We start from the raw sequence: 25,605 nt of genomic DNA, 5'->3' as shown, positions 1-25,605 counted from the left end.
TAGTTGCCCAGTGCTTAAATTCCAAGTTCTGCTCATTTCAAACTGGTCTGATGAAGGGTCTTTGACATGCAACGTAAGAGGGACTTTTTCACTTGGACAAAGCTGGCTTCAACGGCTGTGGAAACTGTCATTACACTTTATATATACTTAAATTTAGTCAGCCTTCTACTAGATGGGGAGTTATCTTTGTTTTGTCCATTCTTTGACTAATGGTGGATTCATAACTGCTAAACATAAGTAGGTGATGTCACTGGGGATCAGTACTTTTTTAACACCTTTTTACAACTGGGATCACTATCACCAGACAGGACACAATAATTGAATAAACTAACGTTTATTCTGGCAAGCCAGCAAACGCACAACACACAAAATACACAATTTCAATATACACTCACCAACTTGGGGTCAAAAGGGGGAGTGTCTAGCCTCACCTAAGTGCAGGAGCCTGCTTCGGAAGGCTTATCCTGTCCGCTTCACGTCCCGTACTTCTCCGCTGAGATCAGTGCTATTCTGCACAAAACACGTTTGAATCTCCAGCCAGCCATTTCTCCGATTACTCCAGAGATTCTTTGCTCGACGGGCTTCTCCGGTGCTTCTCCATCAAGCGCAGTGCTATTCCACACAGAGCACTTTTGAAAAGTGTCCGACTCCAAAACTAGTCAGGTTCTCTGCCCCGGCCGTGCTCCTTACATAGCCCCTGCTGGCTATCCTTAACATGGAGCAGGAGCCGCCGACCAATTACAGGACGAGGGTTTGCCTGGCTGCACCAATGGGGCAAGGGGACCGGTTTAGGATTGCCCCTGGATGATGGAGCGTCTGGAAAGCGGCAAATTTAATTCTGCCTATGGGGATCGCGTCTACGGGGCTCCGACCCGGCAACGGCTCACTTTGGCCAGCCCTAAATTTCCTGCTGGGAAGGTGGCTGCGGGGAAGAAAGGCTCTACCCTTCTGAGAGCCTGTCCCCGGACCTGATACTCCGCCCTTCCCACTCAGCCTCCCCATCCCTTTGTCACGAGCTGGCATTTCTATGAATTACTGTCTGCCTGCAGAGAAATGATTACACATGATTTACAGTACTGGCTTGCTAAACTGGGGGGAATACATTTTGCAGGGAATAAAGTGCTTTCACAGAGATATACATTTACTACATTCTCTGTTCCCAATTTATACTGTTTTCCCCCTTCCAGACATCAGACTCTTTTCTGGAAGGGGTTACACAAAACATTACACACACAGTATTGGGGCAGCCGGCCGGGCTTTACCTTTTTATTATGTAAGGCTGGCTACCCCTACCGTGACAGCTGATATGCTTGAATTCAGCAGACCTGGGAAAAGAGGAAATGCATTCATTGACCTGGATCCAAATATGGGAAGAGTGCTATTTTTTTTCCCCATCTTCCCCCCCACTAATGAAGTTGCTTGCACTCTAGGCTGGACTGCTTCATTAAAACAATTTTTGTTCCCCTCACTTGCTTAGTGGCGATATTTAAAGGAGAAATTCGAATGTGTGTCTCCAGCGCTGAACCCCCATTAATTTCACCTCCAGTGACCCTCTGCTTCCGGAGATACCTCCGTAGGGGGTGCTGGTAGCCGCTCCAGCTGAGATAGCTGGGTTTTAAAGCTTAAAGCTCCTGCTTCACGTTTGCCAATAGGAAGCCGAACCTGATATGTTCCACAGGGTGCAGGAGCTTTGAAACTCTTATTATATGAACCCTGGTAGCATAGTGGAGCAGCTACCAGCACCCCCTACAGAGGGAAGTATCTCCAGAAAAAGGGAGTCTCCAGAGCTGAAATTAGAGGTTCAGCTACAGGAACCCCCTGCGTCAATCCAATGGAAAAAATAAAATAAGGGTATGGATTGCCATTTTAACTAGTTGGGTTGTATCTTAATGTCTAATGCAACCCATGCCACTGATGTTATTTTGGGTTACATCTAACTGCCAGTGTTTGCTTTCCTCTTTCAGGAAGCCTTTGGGTTCATCGAAAGAGGAGATGTTGTCAAGGAGATATTCTTTCACTACAGCGAATTTAAAGGTGACCTCGAAGCCTTACAGCCTGGTGACGATGTTGAGTTTACAATCAAGGATCGCAACGTATGTTTGATGCTTTTCAGATTTCTGCTCTGTTCTTCTCCAAGCTTCTTGTCAATGTAACTTTTTTTTTTTTCATTTGCGTTCTCAGGGCAAAGAGGTGGCCACAGATGTAAGACTGCTGCCTCAAGGAACTGTTATTTTTGAAGATATCAGCATTGAACATTTTGATGGCACTGTTACCAAAGTTATCCCTAAAGTACCCAACAAAAATCAGGTAATGCTATGTCCTGCACTTTACCGCTAAATAGTCCGTTATTATCTGTCTTTTCCATTTCTGCCAGTTGTGATGCACTTTTTAAAACTGATCACGTGCAATGATTAACAAAAAAACAAAAAAAAACCTTTTTTAATAACCTAAATAAATGACTGGCAGGGCCCCTCTCGCTTACCACCAGATAATCAAGCTCCATTATGGGTTAACACCCAAAACTATGTTAACGCTCATTTACTTGAAGCAGAGTTCACACCCATTATGGTGCATTAACCCATAATGGAGCTTGATGACTAATGCCCTCAGTGGCATCAGACTTCAAAGAACCTTATGTGAGATGGGTAAGCCCACTTCACTGATGACCCCTTTTTGCAGTCTATATGGAAAACTGTTTGTCCTGCTGCAGGAGAGCAAGTGACTCTAAGCAGTAGTGGTTACCATGTGAAGTGTTTGGGCCTCCTTAGAGAAGTTAAAGTAAATTCAATGACCTAGGTTGGTCATCTGCTTTTAAAGGCCATCCCATTTGTTTGTTTTTCACTGTGGGTCATTTTGGGGGGAAACTAACTTTTAATTGCGTTCCACGTAGATTTTGGCAATACACCAATATAATGGTAATATCACAATAGTAACAAATCTTAGCAGTTACACAATAAATATTTTCAATATTGACCTCTCTGTCAACCATGGAAGTCTGCCATCCTAGGAACGGCAACATGCAGTTTAAGACACAGCAGCCACATACAAGGCATCTTTGCCAATGTAAAGGGCATCAGGGTACTTATACATTTCTCTCCGCCACCTTGATGAAAGCAGCAGCCAAATACTTGATTTAAGTATGGCTAGATTTGCTTAAAGTGACGTTGCACCATGGGGTTTTTTGGGGGTGGGGGAGTTTCCAGCTTCAGTGGGCCCCTACTTTCCACCTATGCGGAGAATATATGTGTGTGATCTTTATTACCAGCACAGCACAAAAATAGAATGCCTACCCTGTAATTGACTATTACCTGATTTCCTCTACCTTGCACCATGACTGTCTTCTCAAAAGCACTTTACCCAGTGTGTACAGCCATCTTTTTCGCAGCTAAAAGTATTGCCTCTTTGAAATACTTATACATTTTTAATATGAATAAAAAATACCACGTGTGAGCACATTCAGGTGTGACAGGTCTGCAACCCTGCCTTTATCATTCTCTTGGCATACAATTACAATGCTTCCACTGCAGGAATGAATTCTGGGTATGTGCTCACAAGTGGTATTTTTTGCTGTACGATGCAGGTCAGTTGAAGTTCCCCTGATTTTTTTAAATGTGCAAAGACTGCTCTTCTCTTTACTGGCCTCCAAATGTCTCTTCCTCCAGAATGACCCTTTACCTGGACGTATCAAAGTTGACTTTGTGATTCCTAAAGAACTCCCCTTCGGTGACAAAGATACTAAATCCAAGGTGACCCTTCTGGAAGGAGATCACGTGAGATTCAACATATCGACGGATCGAAGGGACAAACTAGAACGTGCAACCAACATTGAAGTGCTTCCAGATACGTTTGACTTCACAGATGAGTCCAGAGAAATGGCAAGTATTGCTACAGTAGGTTGTTCTAAAAGCATGAAAACTATTTTATTCTAAACGAGTCCAACAGAATTTGCCCATGACATACTTGAAAACGAGAGGTAACTCTCGGTGCATTACTTCCTGGTAAAACAGAGTATATAAATAAACAGAATAACTGGTAACCTAAATATCTGGGTTTGCTTTTTCCAACAAACTCACATTTCAGTGACAACTGATAGTCTGTGCAGTGTTTGATGCTTTTTTAATGGATCAACCTGTCAGACTTCTGTACACTACAATTTTTATATTGAAGAACTTGTGTTGGTGTATTACAACTTCTGAAAAATGTACATTTCCTGTGGACCAGTACAGCCACTAGAACATTATACCAAACCATTGCTACAGAGATGCTTCACCTGTTTGGAAGTAGTGTTTTTTTATTGGCAAAATCTAATGTTTGTGCCGATTTTTATATTTATTTATTATTATTATTATTATTTTTTTTTTTTTAAGCTTCATTATAATTTTGAGCAATATTTGTGCTCCATGTCTTCCCAAATCTTATGGGAAATGGTGCATACTTGATGACTAATTCCACAGTCCCATACAGTGTAAATGGTGCTGGACTAGCATGGTAAGTTGATGGAATTGGGGTTCTTTAGTGAAGCTTAAAAGAAAAACCTCATACACTTGGCAAATTTCTAGACCTTTTTTGGGTGGGTTTAAATATTTGACTACTTGGCTCTCCAGCCGAGGGATATCTCTAATCTCGATCAGCATCGATTGCTTTGGGTTACAAACCTGTTTAATTTTGGTTTAAGGAACTGAGGTGAAAGTGTGCGCACACTATGCTGTTCGAATACTATTTAGTGGTGAAGGAGCACTTGTGGATGAATGCCACAGGTGCAGGGTAAAACTGTCAGGATCCAGGTCCGTACAGTAGATCTAGGCAAGAACAGCACCTGCATTGATGTTTTTAAGGTATTTCTTTACAATAGTGTGACTCTTTGGACCAAACTGTTGTAAGTACTTTTAAAACATACATGTGAATGTTGGTCTGGCTTATAGCTATTAATACGGTTTAGGACGGAGTTGTGAAACGTAATAGTAACCTGTTAAAAGGGGCAGTCTCGGGTAGCTGGTTAAAAACAAATTTAAACCACTTTATATAATTGGCTTTGTTTAAATTCGGTCACCCTTAAATTAACTGTTTTTAAAGCCAGATGAGCAAGGCTAAAAGTATATAGAGTACTTAACTGCATACGTCTACCATAATACTCCATAATGGGTATTAAAATCCTCCCTCTCCTAAACAAGCAATTACCATGTGTAGTACTCGGCCCTACTACTTTGGATGACTGATGCCCAATTTAATACAGCACAGTAACATCTGTTGAGCCAGATCATGTATTCATACAGCTGTTTCCCTTTCACAGGGTGTCATTGCAGCAATGAGGGATGGGTTTGGTTTTATAAAATGTGTTGATCGGGATGCCCGAATGTTCTTTCACTTCAGTGAAGTCCTGGACGGAAACCAGCTCCACATTTCTGATGAAGTAGAGTTTACTGTTGTCCCTGTGAGTAAACCTTCTTTATACGGAGTATAACAACATCCGGTCACATTCCCTTAGCCGATTTGCGTAAAGTCAAAAGCCTTCCCTCCCCCTCCCAAAAACAAAACAAAAAACTCTCCATTGGGCTTGATTGTTTCTCCTCTAGTTCTTTCCCTTGTTTTGGATAGCACTGCAGGACCTCTTGCCCTAAAAGGCATTACGATTTTGCCCTTGCATGTGGACTGTGTTTAGGGTTAGATCTGGAGGTTATTGGACATCACTGACCAATTGTGATGCAGGCTGTTATAATGTGCAGATAGGATACGTTTCTGTATAACCACAGTGGACCTTAAATTTATTTTGTATGGTGAAAAATGTATTTGTACAAATTCTCTTAGTGGCTGAATCTTAGCCTGCATCTTTGCTTCTTTCCTAGGACATGCTGTCTGCCCAGAGAAATCATGCCATACGAATTAAAAAGCTCCCCAAAGGCACAGTCTCCTTTCACACCCAGTCAGATCATCGTTTTGTGGGCATTGTAGAAAAAGAAGCCAGCGCTAAATCTAGTAGCCCCAACAAAGGCAAGGAAAAGGTAATGTCACTGGCATCATAAACCGTACACCATTTCAATTGTTTATAGCTTTACCCCTGAAAGGTCCAGCTGTGTAATGCTTCACAGGCCCTTTTAGCAGTGGAATAAAGGTTCTGATGGCATAAGTTGCCATCATGTTTGTGTAATGTGTGTGTGACCCTACCCCTGGTTCCGCGCTGCGGAATATGTTGCCGCTTCACAAACGATAATCCGTGCTAATGAACAAACATGAGTTGTAGAAATGGCTATACCAGGTGTTCTAATACCATATCACAGACCACTTCAATGTTACTTGTTTTATATGACCACCATATTTGGTATTCTATTCAATATATTTATTTGTACATTTAAGATGCTGCAATTGTACCAGAAAAAAAACAAAAAAATTCATCCTGGTGTGACTTGATGTACATACATTGAGTACTTGTGATTGCAGAATATAGAACTTTTATTGAAGATCCAAAATAGACTTGGACAGAAAATCTACGTATTATTTTACAGGGAAATGTAACTTCCCCTTTTTACTGCCAATTGAGTTGGCCACACTGCAAAGAAACTAAAAACATTATACGACTAGTTTAGCAAAGGGACTGTTGACCAAACAGGTATTTTTTTGCCCTGCTTACGCATACAGTAAAGGGCAACAAGGGGAATGTACATTAAAAGTGGACTACTGTTTCATATGGCCTGTTAAATTGCCACTGACTTTCGGCTCTTAATTCTGCCTTTCTAATTGAATCTATATGTACTTTACCTTCTGGCAATTTTTTGTCTAGAAAAAAGATAAGGTAAGTTATTAAGCATGGTGTGTTTAAAGGAAACTCCTATCCCTCTAACATCACTGAAGATCATTTTGGCTGTAATATTAATACTGTATTGTGAACTGTGTAGCTTTAGTCTTTGAATTTGTTGGCACAGAGAAAGCGCTTTCTATAATAACAACTTTTTCAGCCTCTCATTGTAATGATGAGTAACTGCATTGTTCGTACTGAAATTTGTGTGTTTTTAACTTGCTATTACGTTAATTTTACAGTACATCTAAAAGACCATGAGTATGTAACATTTCATATATAGGAAGGAATGCCAAACTGGCTCTAAAATGTTCTGTGTTGAGGCACTTTGAATTGTCCTATCGTAGTCAGGATATGGAGGTTTTTGTCATGTATCGATTTGTGATGAGTGATTGGAGGATTTATGCAATTGGCATATGCCCTTTTGAACAATCCTTTTCTCTCGTTTTCCATGTCAAATCCACCAGGCATGACATGGGATAGCAGGTCCTAACAGATATGTGTGAAGTATGAACACCATTACACTTCTTACAATTAGGTCAGGCACAATTTTTGGTTTGTGCTAAACTAGCTATTTGTTTTAAGAATATCTTTTTATTAATTCCAATATATAAAGAACATGTCACATCATTAAACTTGTCGTAATAAATTATAGTGAAAGCTAGAACATAGGGACTTAAAGCAAAATTAAGAAATTGTAATACAATCCTAAGTACCATACAATTTGGATGTGTATAGAGACAGATTACTAAAATAAGCATTCAAGCACAGATGATACCTTTAGAACAAACTGCCTAATATAGCTAGATTTGGTAATTAGGTGATTTATAATTTGTATAAAAGGTAGAATTACTTCAGATTTCCAATAGTTAATGTAAGGTGATTTATTAATTTCTAATCTTAGAGCATGAACTCCCTGTATCTTTAAATAGCCCTGCCTGCTGTTGAATGTTACCTACGTGGTCTATATAAAAAAATAAAGACTGCTGGGCTGTATATGGATGACATTTATGTCATCTAATAAAGAATACTTGTAACAAATACATTTAAAGGTCTGGCAGTGTATGCAGGGCTGTACATAGACTTGCAGGCAAAATGTAATTGTGGTGGAACAGAGAGCAAAGGTGACTTCCCCAATGTCGCAAGAAGAGCTGGTCCTGGGATTTGAACTGAGTTCTCTTTATTCAAATGCGGGTACTTCAAAGTGATTCCCTTAGCCCTCTACTGCTACTATAGGTGTTGGTAGACCTGAAACTATTTCATTTCCTCTGTGCATTAGGAGGGGGAGGAAGGAACCATCTCTTATGAAGATTGTGGCATCAGGTTAACCGTATCCTATAACCTCAAGGACCTGGAAGGATCTGCCCCCCAGACTGGTGATAAGGTGAGCTTTTTATTAGCACCTGTTTTATGAATACCCTCCCTTCCAGAGTATTGACCAACAGTGAACAGTAAAGCAAATCGGAGTTGCTAAAATGAAATATGAATCCTATTTCTCCTGGGCAAGGAGGGGCGCAATTATTAATTACTTTTGGTGGAGCGAGAGTTAAAAGGGCAACATTCTTTGGTAAATCTCCTCCTTTTCCCAGTGCAATTGGTGGCATGTGATATATTAGCCCCATCTAAGCCAGGTATAGATTTGGTGGTGGGGGGTGTCAAGAGAGGGAAGAGTGGCTCAACTCGTAGTAGTGTGGAGGTTTTTTTTGGGGGGGGGGGGGGGAGGGTTGCAACTTAATTAATATAGGAATCATGACTGTACTATGGATACATAGTCCAATAATACAATTATACTTTTGCTCCTGATCATTTTACTCATGTTCATTGAATTATTTTGACTTCATCCATTGGGACTGAAACTATACTTTGAAGTGGATGATCAGTGAAATCTGATAAACTGCAATTCAAGTTGGGCCCTTTACATAATGTACACACAGTTAGATACCAAAGGGCAGGCAAGTTTTATATGCAGATCCCTGTGCAGCTGCACAGTTACAGAAATACTTGTTCTTTTTCAGGTTGAGTTCAGCATTTGTGAAGCCAAAAGGACCGGTCAGCAGAACGCAGTTTCAATGAAGGTTCTTGGCCGTAACTCAAATGCCAAGAGGTTTTTTGGCTATGTGGCCACCCTAAAAGATAATTTTGGATTCATTGAAACCGCAAACCACGATAAAGAAATCTTCTTTCATTACAGGTAGGGTGAGAGTGACTTAAAGTCATGGTTTTTAAGTGATTTGTATTCTAGGTCTGTTTTTATTTTGACTATTAAAATACTGCTTTATTTTTTTTTAAACCTAAAATTTGTTTTAAAATGTACAGTTCCCTCATTTTTTTAAAGGAGCACTTCCTTGTAGGACTAACTGAACTAAAGGAAGTGACGTTTCATTGGGTAAAAGTGTGTGTGTGTGTGTGTCTGTGTCTGTGTCTGTGTCTGTGTGTGTGTCTGTGTGTGTGTCTGTGTCTGTGTGTGTGTCTGTGTGTGTGTCTCTCAGTCTCAGAAAATGTTCACAGGGTACGTCGTCCTCCTTTCTATTCCTTGTTGCTCTTACAGGGACAGGATAGCAGTGAGGAAACGCTTGATTGCAAAGCACCCCCAATTCACCCGCTCTAATGAAAAAATTTAATTTCCAAAGAAACAAACCAGCCAACTGTTTACTTTAAGGCTGATTTTAAGAAACTTGCATGACGACGTTTACAAAACGCACACAAATTAGTCTTTCCGTTTATTATTTACACCACTCATCTCATCCCACGAAGTGTGTGTCTGTGTGTGATGTAAACACTGTATAAATGTTAAATATGCAGAGCCAAAAAAACTACATACAATAAATTATAATAATCTTCTTTGCCCCCATTCACATGCCCAGATTAAATACATTCATCGTTTTGCCAATAAACCAAAACAGACAAATTTTTGCTGGCTAATCAAGAAGTTCGATTATTTATTTAATGGGGATAAATCCAGACCTGTATACAAAATGTTTTTGTTTGTTGTTTTTCCCAAACTGCTAGAATGTTTGCACACTTATAACCATTTACCCAAGGTATTTTTACTTTGAACTGCTATTATACACCACAATCACTTTGCCAGGAAAGGGATCATCCCTATTTAGTATGCTGCAAAGGCATAAAAGACCCACATAACTGTGTGGGCTCTCTGCTACACTATGACAATAAATAGATTTGCACCATATCCTCAATTTCACATAGAGGAAAATGGAGTCACAGATTGCACTTTTAAAAACTGGAAGGTCTCTTCATTTCCCAATCTTGGGTAAGTAGTACATCCAAGAGAGGCTGAAAACCACCCCATGTAATTTGCTGGCCACAGGACTTTAGTCTATCGGACCACTTGAAAGTTAGGCCTCGTTCAGGGTGCCAGAGGCAGGAGTTGGAGGGAGGGCGTTCGGGAGGGAGGTCGGCAGTCTGCTGGGCGATGTGTGTTCATCCCCAGCAGACTTTTTCAGGAGTTGAGCGGGCGGAGCTACAGACAGCAGGTTAGGGATCGAGGCTGCAGTCTTGAAATCATTCTCAAGAATGATTTCATTGGCTGCCGAGGTCCCAGTGACGCTGCTGCAGCCTCATAAAACGATTTTTTTTGTTTATTGAAACTGTAGCCAGCGTCAACTCCGGGCTTCAGAGACAGGGCAGCTGCTACCCTGACAACCAGTATTCAATTTGAATACTTTGTGTCCCACGGCAGCTCGCACAGCAGCACACCCTCCCTCCGAAGCCTGCACCTTGAACGAGGCCTTAATAGTGTAAGCTGTTGGAGCAGTAAGCATGTCAAACCCCTACTGCCGTTGGACTTGATCAGACTGGAATGAGGACTTAATTTTTCATTCAGTTGGCAACTGAAACACTAACAAATACAAAGCTCTGGTGCCATTTACTTTGTGACACGAGGGATTAATTGCATACAAGGCAGCTACAATGTTACTTGAGCGGGGTTCTCTCTCTCTCCATCATAAAGCGAGTATTCTGGCGATGTGGATAAACTGGACCTGGGGGACATGGTGGAGTACAGCTTGTCAAAGGGCAAAGGGAACAAAGTCAGCGCTGAGAGAGTCACCAAGGTCCATCAGGGTAAGTGCAGACCTTAAATGCCACCATCAGAAATCTGGTTTCACTTTGTAGTTACTCTGCTTTATTTTTTTCCACCATAGTGTTTTTTTTTTGTTTTTTTACCTTCATATATAAAAATTCAGTAAGCAAGAAAATATTATTATTTTTTTCTTTAATTAGCACAAACAGAAAAAAAGCCACTAATCCTCTTCCATGTTGACATCCCTGCCTTTGAAAGATTCTCATCAGAAAGGCTACGGGTTAGACTGATATTCTTAAGTGTCTCTGAAGTCTATATGGACAACATCTTTGAGGTGGAGCAAGTGCGAGAATAGCAGAGGTTGTCATGTTGGGACTCTACTGTTTTTTTTATCTGTAACGGCCTAAAGCCTGCAGTTAATTAACTTCTTTAAAGTACATTACATTGAAGATACAGTAGATAATTTTGGGGGAGAACTTCCATCTTTTTAAAGCTCTGGGGATTACTAGACATGAAGGCTATTCGAAGTACTATAAATAAATATTGTTTTGTACTTCCTCTAGTATATTAATGTGTGAAGCGCATTCTGTACTTTGAATGTTTGTTTTTGCTGACTAACTTCTTTTGTTTATTTAGTTAATGGCTCAAATGATGAAGTGGATCCAATGGTGTATTGGGGCAGAGTTACCAGACCACTGCGAAGCGTGGATCCTACCCAGACTGAATACCAAGGCATGATTGAGCTTCTAGAAGAGGGTAGGTTTAATATTGGGAGTGAATTGCGGCTTTAGATAAAATCCAATGAAACACTATTGGAATATATTAGGTCAGACAATTTGTAGATTTCTGATATTTTTTTAATTAGTTTCAGATGAGCAGAAGATTGCTGAAGAAACTCCAGAGGAAGCTGATGAAACAGAAGATGATCCCATTACAGAAACAAATAAAGAAGGTGAGCAACTTGTTGCATGCTAACCTTGGCATCTAAGTTCTAAAATGGGCACGTTTCCCTATATATCTTCTGCTAGAATACGGTCCCCTGCAGGCTACAAGCTGACCTGGGACGGGGTTAATGTTGGATACAGCAGCATCGCTAATAATTCTTCTTTTACACTTCCAAGAGATACTTCCTCTAAAGGAGTCGGAGGCCTAATGTGTTTTAATACTTCACTGTGTTGGGGGTTGGAGGGAAGAGGCAGGTTAATGTGTTTTGGGTGGCACCTTAAAGCAGGGGTAATAAAATACCAAACTGATGCGGCCTGCTAGATCCTCATACTGTAGGTAGACCACGGTGGAGCGTTCTCAACATGCTGCGTTCTACTTTCCTGGCCTCTGCTTCCCAGGCACTGTAAATGCAGTTATGTGGGAAGGAGAGTGCCTCGTGAGAAGGGGAGAAGGCAGTGCTGGTATGCAGAGGGAGTTGAGTGCCGCAGAGCCAGGAGTTGTCTACTTGTATATTATACTTGGTGGATGGTGCCTTGGAGAGGAGGCTGAACCCCGGCTGGTGGACTCTACAATCATGGTCGACTTTGGGATTGGGAGGGGGTATGTGTGGTCTCTCCTCACTCTCTCCAGACAAAGAACTAATGGGCAATTTTAAAATGTATATGTACTCTAAGGAGCTACACAACCTAAAATTAAATGTAAGCCAAGAGGCAGTGATCTTCGATTTGTCGTTGGGCAGGACAAATTTATTTTATGCACTTAATGTGCAAGAGCACCGAAATCATTCTCTTTGGACTGCGTAAAAGAGCAGACAAGTTTTAATTTGCTGTTTAGACACAGTTAATGCTGGCACCCCATAAAATGATTGTTATAGACCCTCCTGAAGGATGGTACAGATACAGAGCATACCACAAACGAGCTGTTTAAAGCAGGGTTGCCAAAACTGCGGGGCGCGGGAGATTGTTCTGGGGATGTGCGGCAGTTGCAGAGGCCCCATGCTCTTCCTCAAGGCATTTAAATTAAATGCATGGGGTTTGCGTGAGACCTCTGCAACTCTAAACTTACCGAGATTCAGACGCTCTATGTTGCAGAGTCATGTGACATCACACGCATCTTTAAGATGGGGGGGCGTTCACCGGGCCAGCCAAGACAGGGGGCGCAGCAGCAAAAGTTTGCGCTCCCCTGGTTTAACGGATCGAAGTGACGTTGCTGAGGTTGCCACGATTGGAATTGAATACTCCAGGGCATTCCAGTTTAAATCATATAGGCTTACCATAAAACATTTTGGCCTGCATTTGCCATGCGGTGCTACTCCATAAGACTTCTTCCAGCACCAGAAGACCTCTTACACTGTATTAAAATGAATGGGCTGTATGATGTTTTCAGTGCCAGATTGTTTTATGGTGTAGTACTGTTGGATTAATATGCCCATTATGGGCTATAAACTGGCATGGCTGCAATGTCCTTAGTTTATGTTCACAAAATGAGTCTTTTGATATGGCATGAGATGATGGTCTGCCATGCCACAGCTAAGTTGTATACCTTGCATTTTCAGCCAGCATGAAAGGACGCCTGATCCCTTTTGGCATTGTGGGAATGGCCAATAAAGCAGATTGTCTGCAGAAAGGAGAAACCGTGAAGTTCCAACTCTGTGTTCTGGGTCAGAATGGGCAGACAATGGCCTGTAATATTGAGCCTCTCCGCAGGGGTACTGTGGAGTGTGTGAAAGATCAGGTGAGTACAGCCTCTCCTTTAATGCAGGAATTGCGTGTCACATCCCACCACTTTCCTTTCTTTGTATCTTGGGCACTAGAGGTTTTTAGCTTGTAGGTGCTATGAAACAGGGGGGTTGTACAGTTATATAAATCTCTATCTGTATATTGCACACAGTTTTTGTTATAAAGTTCCACAATAAACATTAGTACACAAATTAGTTATGGTGAGTAAGGGGCAAACTCTCCACTGTACAGTAATGATAAAGAACACTTATGAGCGCATTGTGTCTCAGGCCGGTCCCCAAACCTGACTTACCGTTAACCACCCAGCATAGAGCTTCCACAGCAGCCAGGGCTTGTGGGTAACCGGAACATGAGCATTGTCACGCTAATCTTTCACTAGGATTGGGCACTAAAAGTTTCCACTATAATACGAATCATTGTGATAATGATATTTAGCATTAAATATTTGCTAAATCGGAGAAAAAAAATACTGTTTTTAATTGAGTGGGGGGAAGGTGGAGGAATTGGATTCAGAATAAATGTTCAAAATAAAACTGGATATCTTCCCAATTATGTAACCACTGACCTTTAAAAAATATTTAATTAATGACCTTTTTAAAATGCATAAAACAACCTCCCTACCCCTTGTTCCTGAGCATCAAAGGTTGGATTAGGGATAGGATTAAGAGGAATGGGGCAAACAAGATAATGATCTTGGGGGTATGGGTAAAAGAAGGATACAAGGCTCCCGTTTACTTTGGCAGCTCTTCCTTCTTTGAAGCTTGTGTCTCAAACTGCATATCGCAAACTGTCCCTAAAATGTCAATGACCCTCAAAACTGACTGATAATATCGCAATTATAATTTTAAATATCAACCTTGTATTCTCTATCCTATCGATAGAACCAACCGGTTCCCAGCACTCCAATAAGTAGATAAGAGATGTCACAAAAGGACACTTGTCAAATTATCAAAAATAATATTTTACTAGTTCATAGATTGGTTAATAGATAAAGACCAACATATAACAAGTAAATCAAGTGTACGTAAACATATAAAAGGTGTCCGTTCACTACTGGTCACATTATTTTCTGCAGACAGATACCAGTTATCTATTCTACCCAAAATCCATGTGGTGGATAAGTGGTTTTGTACGTTTGTTCTTTTGACCAGTGTACCTTTCCTGTATATATACATAGCTGACCAGTAATGAACTGACACTTTATATAGGTTTACGTACACTTGATTTGCTTTTTGTTTCATTTGTTTTTTACGTATTTCACCATGCTATGAACTAGTAAAAGATTATAATTTGATCCTTGTCTTTGTCACATCTCTTATCTACTTATTGATCTTCTGGGAACCAGTTGGATCTATATATTATAGTAGATGAAAGTTCCTTTTAGTTTCCTATACACCCTTTCCTTGTCACTGGTGGTGCTTTTTGACCATTGTATATCTCTGTACGATCATATCGATGTTTTGCCAAACTTTACCTTTGACCTGGTCTTGTGTACAGTGCTGAATAAGCTTTTGGCATTCTGAAAGATTCGGTGTTTTGCAGTATCTTTCACCATACTATGGCAATCTCACCCAGTACATATAGTATTTGCAATGCAAATTAAAAAATAGATAAAACCTTGCAGTTCATCAGCATGAAAGAATCTGTAGAGGGGGTATACTGTCTAATATTGCCCTGGTCTATTTTGTTTCAGTTTGGCTTCATTAACTACGAAGTGGGTGACAGCAAGAAGCTTTTCTTCCACGTGAAGGAGATACAGGATGGCGTTGAGCTGCAGTCTGGGGATGAGGTGGAGTTCTCGGTTATTTTGAATCAGCGAACTGGGAAGTGCAGTGCCTGTAATGTAACCCTTCTAAGGTACATCTCGTAGGTGAACCCTAAACTTCTGTCCATCTGCAAATTCAATGGCAGATGGGACCACGTACTAGGCTACAATTTTATTTCCTAACCCTGTGCTGCCATAGAAGCCCGAAACACAGATATTTTTTTTTTGTTTTTTAAAGTGAAACTTATTTGCTAGCACTTACTAACATTTTGCTTGCACAAATCGCCGTCATGGCGACGAAGTTGGTAATGGTAGTGACGTCAGTGCTGGCAGAAGAGGCCGTTGGCGAGCGCAGGAGCGGCTGTCGCTTGTGTATACCGTGCATGCGCCGACACGGCCGGGTGCCAGAGCATCTGTCGCTGGGCACATGCGCACTGCGCAGGAGCATCTGTCACAGTGCGCAGGAGCGTTGCGGACATTAAAATGTGTAGATCCCCCTACTGTACTGCTTCCCTCCCCCCCATTTATTACATGGGTGGATAGCTAAGGTGCCTTGACTCCCACTTGTGTAAAGTAAGTGTGCGAGGGGGAGGGGAGTGCTTCTTTCAATAAAAGTTGAGTTGCCCGGGGACTGAATTACATACAGGGCTCAGTGACTCACGCCTTCACCATACATACACACAACATCAGTGACACATACCTTCACCACACACACACACCTCTATGACAACTTCACCCCCAAAATACACACCTCAGTGACACACCTTCACCACATCGCCAAGTACGCGCGTTCTAAGTGAAACTTCTTTGTGTTTTATCACTGAAATTGTATTTTTTTTTTTTTGATTGAATGTAAGGACTTTGAGTATAATTACCATTTCAGTGACAAAACACAAGTCTCACTTAATGCATGTGCTCCCCCCACACCCTTATTTTTGCAGGCTCTTGTGGCAGTGGAGAACATTGTTGTGAATCATTTGATCCCGGGCTTATTTCCCCTCATATTTGCATTGATCTCTATCATAAGATATATTAAATTCCTTTACTGTATTAGCCTCAACCATTTCAGCTAGAAGTCTGTTGCGTGACTATTACCTTTTCCCAAACGACTTCCTCACTCCGAACATCCCATTCTCCAGTTTCACCTATTGTTCTAGATTTTTTTCCCCCTGACAATGCTTCCCATACTGTGTTGTCCACACCTATTGATTTTATTTGAATGTTCCAGTTTTCTCCTGCATTTCCCTCCCCTCAATGTGTACATGTTGTAAATTAGTATTGAGAAACTAATAATGTTCTAAACCATCCCCACAAGTTGTTACCTTTGCGGCATAGAACTATTCTAGAAATGGTGAAGTGGTAAGCTCCATATTCTGTATATACCAGGATCTCCTATTATCAGAGCTTCCTCATTGTAGCATAATGACTCATTTGTCATTAAAGCACTTGGCTTGAGAGAAGGGCTACTGAAATGGTGCATAGTCTAAATCCTAAAAGTCATCAGGAAAGACTAAAGCATCTCCATGTACAGCTTGGAAATGAATGATTGATTGACACTTCCAAATATAGGAATGGTTTTAATAATGTACATTAGGAAAGCCTATTTCAGAGAAAAATGTACTACAAATAAGATGTTCGTTCTGGAGTGTGGCAGGCTCATGCTGGAGTGTGGCAGGCTCAGGAAAAATGTAAGAATTGCTTCATGGAATGAGTAGTACCCTTAGAATAGGCACCCAGCAGAGGTGGATCGGTGGTAGTTAAATACAGTAAGGAAATTCAATATGTAAACTTGGTGGGTTCTAAATGTGAAAGAAACCAAAGGATCCAATAGTCTGAAATTTTTATTGAAGTTTCATTTTCCTATCAGTTATGTATGTTCTCATCTGCAGTCAAATTCTGTTTGTGTGTCCTTGTCATTCTGCCAATTTTTGTATGGCCGTTTTGTAATGAGCTTTGTGTCCTGCGTTCCAGCAAAGGCCCCGAACTGGTAGCAGCCCCTCGCCCTGACAGATTAGTAAGTCGTTTAAAGAGTATTACCCTGGATGATGCCAGCGCTCCCCGTCTCATGGTCTTACGTCAGCCCAGAGGTCCAGATAACACAAAGGTAATTTTGCAAGAAAAAAAAAAATCTTGTATTCCTCATGTATTATGGCGTCAGGGAGGTCAATGAATGTTAGAACACTTTGCAGGGGTAAAGATCATTGGTTTGCTCCTCCAGCACTAATTATTGGAGCAATCCCTCCTAAGGCTGAGTCCATGCTCCCTGCTGGCTCGCTGAGGCTCAGGGAAAGCGGGTGCTTTCCCTGGCCTTGCGGTTGCTTACCGCACTCGCCATCAGCGGGCCAGCCGGGGGCGAGCGCGTCACTGGCCGGGGGCGGGCCAGTGACGTCACGGAGCTGGTTTGCCCTCATTGGGCGAACCGCTCACGTGACCGGCCTGTCGCGCCGGCAAGCGGGGGAATTTTAAATTCCCCTAAGACCTGCGCTTCCGCAAGCGCGCGGAAGCACAGGTGAGCCCCTACTAAAGCCGCTCTAATTGCGGCTGTAGGGGCTCAGTGCTGAGCGGGAGCGCGCGTCAGCACGCTTCCGCCAGCAAGCGCTAAACATGGCCAAGGCCTAAGAGTACTAACGGCAGATACATGTTTAACCCCTTTGTTGCCAACGGGTTAAGGGGCTAGGTGATTAAAAAGACAGGTAATTTTATTCTTAAACAAAACCTGGCACCTGAAAGGGTTAAAACAATATTTACAAACATAGTGCCCCATGGTGTACCTGGACGTCATGACGGTTGGCACTTTAGGGCCCCTGTGACATACAGGGTACGTCCTGCAATAAATGCTGGTTTGAATAGGGAGAGATGGTGTTGAACTGATTCAATTCCGTGTGGGGGCTGAACACAACCACATGATCTCTCTACGAAGCAACCGTGTAGTTAAGGTCCGGAAGACCGGTGGCACCCATGGTTAAATGTATTTTGTTTTTGTAAAGCGCCAACTTATTCCCAATGGGGGTACAGCTATGTATATTGTATAAAATAAATGAGGGCCCTGCTCAGTGCCTGGGGGAGGGTCCATTTCCTCGGTCTGTGTGTTCAACAAGTTGGCACAGGCAAATCCTCTCCCCTCCTCTCCCTCTCCTTTTATCTGGCTGTCTGCTGGGTCGAAGATGAGGGAAAAGAAAACGCTGGATTAACAAACCCCTCCCCCAAGAAATGCAATTGAAATTTCCAAAAGCATATCATTTCTTGCACTTTTAAACATGCTACAGTACATCAGTTCTCTAGCACCAGATGGTACAGTCCAATTAATTATTTTTAGTCCCGCTTTTCTTGGGTGTAGCCTTTCCTTATTTTTTTCCCCTCTGCTCTAACTACCACTTTTGCTTCTGCAGGGATTTGGCATAGAGAGAAAGATCCGTCAAGCAGGCGTCGTCGACTAAGTTCCATCTGCAGAAGCACATTACCTAATCAACTACGATCAAACGAATGGTTGTTTTGAAGAGCAACAACATCTCTTTGCAGCCCAGAAACTCAGAAATCCTTATTCTGTATGATTAGACACATTTTAACACCTTCCATCTTATGTTCAAGCCAGGAAAATTACAAGAAGCAAACATTTTAAATTATGCACATTTGCAAGTGAGAAGTTAAGTGGAAGCCTTAGTACGATTTTTTTTTTCTTTTTTTTTTTTTTAAAGAAGCTTTGTTTTGAATGGTGCATTGACCGCAACAGACTTTTCCTTTTGCCTATTCAAGTCAACCTTGGTAATCTTCTGATTTAACCCTATGAAATTCTGCACTTGATATTGTTTAGCATATATTCTACCTCCATTATTGCTGATTTTGTTTTTACTTTGCCTTAAAGTTAATGTAGCATCTTCCTTTTTGTTCATGATTTGAACTCTGCTTTTTCTATCGGAGGACCACATAGTGAAGGTGGAGTATATTCTATACAGTTATCTCTCCAACCTGTAGATGCTTTGAAGCCCATATCGCTAATCTGACGACAGCCAAATGTTCCTTTATTTTTTTTTTTGTTCAGATTAAAATAAAATGTTATTCATTTCAAATGTCATGAACAAAAGCTGTTAGAATTGAAAGCATGTTCTGTGACTTTGTAACTTTTTTCTTTTAATTAGTGGTTTGTGAAGATTTCTGGGAGTGCAGTATTCCACAAGGGTGTCGTGCCATCAGTGTGATTAATTTAAATATATATTAAATGCACAGGTTTTTTTTGCTGCTTTGTGACATTGCAGCGTCTAAACTTTTATGGATTCAAAAGGAAAAAAAATGTGCCTGGAAAAAAAAAATTTAAAAAAATATAATACATACACAGACGCATATACACACACCACACACACCACACACACACACTCACACACACACACACACACACACACACACACACACACACACACACACACACACACACACACACCACACACCCCACACCCCACACACACACCCCACACCACACACCCCACACACCCCACACACCCCCCACACACCCCCCACACACCCCACACACCCCACACACCCCCCACACCACACACACCCCACACACCCCACACACACACACACACCCCCCACACACCCCACACACACACACACACCCCCCACACACACACACCCCACACCCCACACACACACACCCCCCACACACCACACACCACACACACACCCCCCACACCCCACACACCACACACACACACCCCACACACACACACACCCCACACACACACACCCCACACACACACACACCCCACACACACACACACCCCACACACACACACACCCCACACACACACACCCCACACACACATACACACGTGTCATATTAAGAAATTCTTTAGGCTTTTGACAGCTATATTGATATTTGCATCAAGGTGAATATAGAAAGTTGGTATCTATGTTTTGTTTTTCTTTACCTATTTCATTCACTCTCCGCGTTTTTTTTGTTTGTTTTTTTTTTTCTCTCCACCATCAATTATCAAGCAAGAAAACAAATTTGGTCAAAGTATTTTAAACCAGAAAGATCAGGAGCTATTTTCTCTGAATAGAGGGAAGAGGTTTTTTGTTTTTTTACCTCTGTTCTGATTTAGGGGTTCTTTGTTGGAGACTTGCATTACCTTTGTAAAAACAAAACTTGGCTCCAATTTTTCTGTTTAATGGCAAAAAAAATAAAAATTGAAAATAGAATAAAGTTTTACCGATAATTTTGAAATGTCATTGTTATTATTTTTATTTTTTTAAATGTTACACATGGAAAGTGTGTGCGTGTGTGTGTGTGTGTGTGTGTGTGTGTGTGTGTGTGTATATATATATGACAAACACACAAAAAGAATGTTGCTCACACTACATATGTGGAAAAACCAGACCCAATAAGTAATATTGACTATCTTGGAATAAAAAATAAACCAAGTAAGCCTAGAGTCAATGGGAAACTGTAGGTGCTAGGGCAAGCATGTCAAACTCAAATGCTAACAAGGGCCAAATAAACAAGGTTTAAGTCTAGGTGGGCCGCAAAAAAAAACAACTTACATTTTCATAGAAACGTAGGTTTATTTAGAAAAGTAGTGCGTGTGTGCGCGCGTGTGTTGACCTCACTAACCGAACCAAAAAAAAAGCCAGACGTGAATGACTTCTGAACACATTAACCAGTGTCAGGATGCCCCCCTCTTAACAATTTCCAAAGCAGCAATCCCACCTGGGATCTTACCTGATCCGCAGTCCCTCAAGGTACTATACTGGAGGGGAGGTGTTCTCTACCTGTCTCCCGTGTGAAACTTGAGTCAGATCTGGAAGAAAGCAGAATAGGTTATTTCGGTGTAGGTATAGTGCAGTTAAGATAAAACAGAGTGGGTGAGGGTGACAAACAGAGGGTGGGAGAGAGGATGGGAGAGAGAGAGAGAGGGTGGGAGAGAGAGAGAGAGAGGGTGGGAGAGAGAGAGAGGGTGGGAGAGAGAGAGAGGGTGGGAGAGAGAGAGAGAGGGTGGGAGAGAGAGAGAGAGGGTGGGAGAGAGAGAGAGGGTGGGAGAGAGAGAGAGGGTGGGAGAGAGAGAGAGAGGGTGGGAGAGAGAGAGAGGGTGGGAGAGAGAGAGAGGGTGGGAGAGAGAGAGAGAGGGTGGGAGAGAGAGAGAGAGGGTGGGAGAGAGAGAGAGGGTGGGAGAGAGAGAGAGGGTGGGAGAGAGAGAGAGAGGGTGGGAGAGAGAGAGAGAGGGTGGGAGAGAGAGGATGGGAGAGAGGGTGGGAGAGAGAGAGAGAGGGTGGGAGAGAGAGAGAGAGAGAGAGGGTGGGAGAGAGAGAGAGAGGGTGGGAGAGAGAGAGTGAGGGTGGGAGAGAGAGAGTGAGGGTGGGAGAGAGAGAGTGAGGGTGGGAGAGAGAGAGTGAGGGTGGGAGAGAGAGAGTGGGGGTGGGAGAGAGAGAGTGGGGGTGGGGGAGAGAGGGTGGGGGTGGGGGAGAGAGTGGGGGGATAATAGAGAGGGTGGTGGAGAGAGAGAGAGAGGGTGGTTGACTGACTCACCGGGCCTGTTGGCGGCCCTGTCCTCATTCTCTCTCTACTTCCTCCCCATTTTCTCTCACCCTCTCCCATTGTCTCCCCCTATTCCCTCTCCCTTCCCTCCCCCCCATTCTCTGTCTCCCCACCCATCTCCCTTCTCCCCCCCCCCATTCGCTCAATCCCCTCCTCTCTCCCCCTCTCTTCTCTCCCCATCATCATATTCCCCCCCCATGCCCATCATATTCCCCCCCCCCCCCATCATCATATTCCTCCCCCATGCCCCATCATCATATTCCCCCCCCCCATGCTCCATCATCATATTCCCCCCCCCCCATGCTCCATCATCATATTCCCCCCCCATCATCATATTCCCCCCCCATCATCATATTCCCCCCCCCCCCATCATCATATTCCCCCCCCCATGCTCCATCATCATATTCCCCCCCCCATGCTCCATCATCATATTCCCCCCCCCATCATCATATTCCCCCCCCCATCATCATATTCCCCCCCACCCATGCCCCAGCATCATATTCCCCCCCCATGCCCCATCATCATATTCCCCCCCCATGCCCCATCATCATATTCCCCCCCCCACCCATGCCCCATCATATTCCCCCCCACCCATGCCCCATCATATTCCCCCCCCACCCATGCCCCATCATCATATTCCCCCCCCCCATGCCCCATCATCATATTCCCCCCCCCATCATCATATTCCCCCCCACCCATGCCCCATCATCATATTCCCCCCCACCCATGCCCCATCATCATATTCCCCCCCCATGCCCCATCATCATATTTCCCCCCACCATGCCCCATCATCATATTCCCCCACCCATGCCCCATCATCATATTCCCCCCCATGCCCCATCATCATATTCCCCCCCATGCCCCATCATCATATTCCCCCCCATGCCCCATCATCATATTCCCCCCCATGCCCCATCATCATATTCCCCCCCATGCCCCATCATATTCCCCCCCATGCCCCATCATATTCCCCCCCATGCCCCATGATCATATCCCCCCCCATGCCCCATGATCATATCCCCCCTATGCCCCATGATCATATCCCCCCCCATGCCCCATGATCATATCCCCCCCCATGCCCCATGATCATATCCCCCCCCCCATGCCCCATCATCATCTCCCCCCCATGCCCCATCATCATCTCCCCCCCATGCCCCATCATCATCTCCCCCCCATGCCCCATCATCATCTCCCCCCCATGCCCCATCATCATCTCCCCCCCATGCCCCATCATCATCTCCCCCCCATGCCCCATCATCTTCTCCCCCCCCATGCCCCATCATCCTCTCCCCCCCCATGCCCCATCATCCTCTCCCCCCCCATGCCCCATCATCCTCTCCCCCCCCATGCCCCATCATCCTCTCCCCCCCCATGCCCCATCATCCTCTCCCCCCATGCCCCATCATCCTCTCCCCCCCCATGCCCCATCATCCTCTCCCCCCCCCCATGCCCCATCATCCTCTCCCCCCCCATGCCCCATCATCCTCTCTCCCCCCTCATGCCCCATCATCATCTCCCCCCATGCCCCATCATCATCTCCCCCCCATGCCCCATCATCATATCCCCCCCCCATGCCCCATCATCATATCCCCCCCCCATGCCCCATCATCCTCTCCCCCCCCCATGCCCCATCATCCTCTCCCCCCCCCATGCCCCATCATCCTCTCCCCCCCCCATGCCCCATCATCCTCTCCCCCCCCCATGCCCCATCATCCTCCCCCCCCCCATGCCCCATCATCCTCTCTCCCTCCCCCACATGCCCCATCATCCTCTCTCCCCCCCTCCCCCCTTGTCCTTACCTTATTCCAGGCAGGAGGCAGTCTCACAGACGTCTTTTGCAGCTATCTCAGCTGTTGGCTCCGCCCCCGCTGTCCTCCCACACACGGCATGTGTGCAGGATGACTGCACCTGGCCACCGTACGCCTCCAGCCCCTGCAGGAAAGATTTTACTTCCGCCCGTGCTGCTCGCTTCTACACCCGCGCTCGCTTCTCCCGCGGCCAAAACTTTTAACTTTTAACCACGCGCTCGCCGACAGACGCGCTGGTTGTGAGCGGGCCGCAAAAATATCCGTTGCGGGCCGCATGTTTGACATGCCTGTGCTAGGGGATAACAATAATATTGAACACACAAAAGACTAAGACAATCCCCGAAAGCAGCACTCTAAATATACCACAAAATAACTGATAACATAATACCAAAAGACCAGGAAACTAAAGTCAAAATAGAAAATTAATAGATTTTAATAGCGAGCAATAGAACACTAACATTTAAAAACATATACACACTTAGGGCAGCAAAAAATACAAAAAGACTGACTGACTAAATGTACAAAACTCAATAATGCTGAAAAATAAATCAAAAGCAAAAAAAACCCTGGTAAAGACCTAAGCTAAAAAGGTAGATAACTAAGCTAAGGGCATAAAGAAAGGTATGGCATAAATAAACCTATATACAAAAATGATGTACATAAGAAAAATAATAACTTAAACCAAGGGGGAGACAAAATGAAACAAAGACTCAAACCCTGAACAGCAATACAAAATATCAAAATCAAAAAAAGATGCATACAATGCCTGTGGTGGCTGCACAAAAGCAAGTGTAAGGATGTGTATACATATATGAGGGTTCCGCGCTGTCACTAACAAAGGAAGCGCCATACTGTTCTTTTGCCAGTAAGGTCACTGTGTGATTAGTCAGGCTGCGCATGCGCGAGGGAAGCGCGCGAAAGGCAACCAATCTGGAGGGACTTTGGGGGTTGCACTCTGAACTCTGAACTGTGGGAGAGTCAGCTGAGGCTGAGGACCAATAGGGTGCGAGACTCTGGATAGAGAGACAGGATGCGCGTGTGGGCGGTGGGACACACACGAGTGAGAGGTGAAGGAGGAAGGTGGCGGAACCTCGTGTGCGTGAGCGGAGGGTCAGTGACCCTTCCCGCTTAGGTGAGAGACATTCCCCAGCCCCGAGGAGCATTACCCCTGTCAGCGTAGGGTGCCGCTTTTGTAGGGACGGCCGTAGCAGTTAGGGACGTATCCCTTTAGTGCGGTTTCAGCTGCGGAGTTGCGGACGCCATCTCGGTCTGGAGAACAGACCGCACAGCACAGCGGAGTGTCGGCGCAAGGCTGGAGCAACACTAGGGACCCTGTGTGAAGTGGTGTGGTCACCGCAGTGACCGGAAGGTATCGTTAGTCAACAAGTGCACCTACACCGGTCATCAGGCGCTGATCCCGCCTCCCACTAACTAATTGGGGGCACCAGTGTGCCATCATACTATTCTATACAGATACTAGTTACAGGACATACTCCTTGGGAGAGTGGCAGAGCCACCTGTGTACAGAACATTATTCCTAGCAAGGTGTGGCCGAGCCACTGTGTGTGTGTTACGCTATGTTATGTAGAGTATAAAGGTCTTATACATGTCATGTATACTCTGCAAGCTTCAGTTAGTTAATCTCAATAGTAAAAGGTTGCCTGTTGCACAATACCGTTGTTATGTTTCTTGCTCAGGGTAGATTCTCTAATATGGGGATCCTGGGTAAGTGGAGGCGCTGCACCATGATAAGTAAGGGTATGACCCCAGGCTCCCAACAGCGGAGGCTCAGAGCTCCTGAAGCCACAGGTATACACAACACCAGTAGTTCCTTTAAAGCAGGGATTCACAAAAGGGCTACACAAGTAAGACACATGGCTGTAGAATCACAAAAAGCCAGTGCTGTTTGCACATATGAAACAACCTAGAGTAAGGGTTCCATAGGAGATAATGACTCCAGATAACAGAGAAAATGATACTCAGCTGC

At 43.8% G+C, this 25,605-nt stretch overlaps 1 protein-coding gene across 8 annotated transcripts in view; it reads left to right on the top strand.

Moving 5' to 3' along the window:
- CSDE1 (cold shock domain containing E1) overlaps positions 1 to 20,502 on the top strand; it is a 66,797-nt gene extending 46,295 nt beyond the window's left edge. For 7 of the 8 annotated variants that reach the window (XM_075615350.1, XM_075615351.1, XM_075615347.1 and 4 more), the window contains 14 exons: positions 1,965 to 2,093; positions 2,182 to 2,307; positions 3,663 to 3,875; positions 5,291 to 5,431; positions 5,844 to 5,999; positions 8,070 to 8,174; positions 8,806 to 8,981; positions 10,761 to 10,873; positions 11,469 to 11,588; positions 11,698 to 11,784; positions 13,333 to 13,511; positions 15,210 to 15,373; positions 17,253 to 17,385; positions 18,671 to 20,502. In XM_075615350.1, the coding sequence (XP_075471465.1) occupies positions 1,965 to 2,093; positions 2,182 to 2,307; positions 3,663 to 3,875; positions 5,291 to 5,431; positions 5,844 to 5,999; positions 8,070 to 8,174; positions 8,806 to 8,981; positions 10,761 to 10,873; positions 11,469 to 11,588; positions 11,698 to 11,784; positions 13,333 to 13,511; positions 15,210 to 15,373; positions 17,253 to 17,385; positions 18,671 to 18,718 (1,890 nt within the window). In that variant the 3' untranslated portion in view covers positions 18,719 to 20,502. Of the gene's footprint in view, positions 1 to 1,964; positions 2,094 to 2,181; positions 2,308 to 3,662; positions 3,891 to 5,290; positions 5,432 to 5,843; positions 6,000 to 8,069; positions 8,175 to 8,805; positions 8,982 to 10,760; positions 10,874 to 11,468; positions 11,589 to 11,697; positions 11,785 to 13,332; positions 13,512 to 15,209; positions 15,374 to 17,252; positions 17,386 to 18,670 lie in introns of all 8 variants that reach the window. The other variant, XM_075615352.1, reaches the window with a different exon arrangement.
- Positions 20,503 to 25,605: the final 5,103 nt, after the last annotated feature.

Source organism: Ascaphus truei, chromosome 9 (assembly GCF_040206685.1).
Source record: "Ascaphus truei isolate aAscTru1 chromosome 9, aAscTru1.hap1, whole genome shotgun sequence".
Classification (NCBI taxonomy): Eukaryota; Metazoa; Chordata; class Amphibia; order Anura; family Ascaphidae; genus Ascaphus; species Ascaphus truei.
The sequence above is the reverse complement of the archived record's forward strand: the minus strand, read 5'-3'. Positions and strand labels throughout refer to the sequence as shown.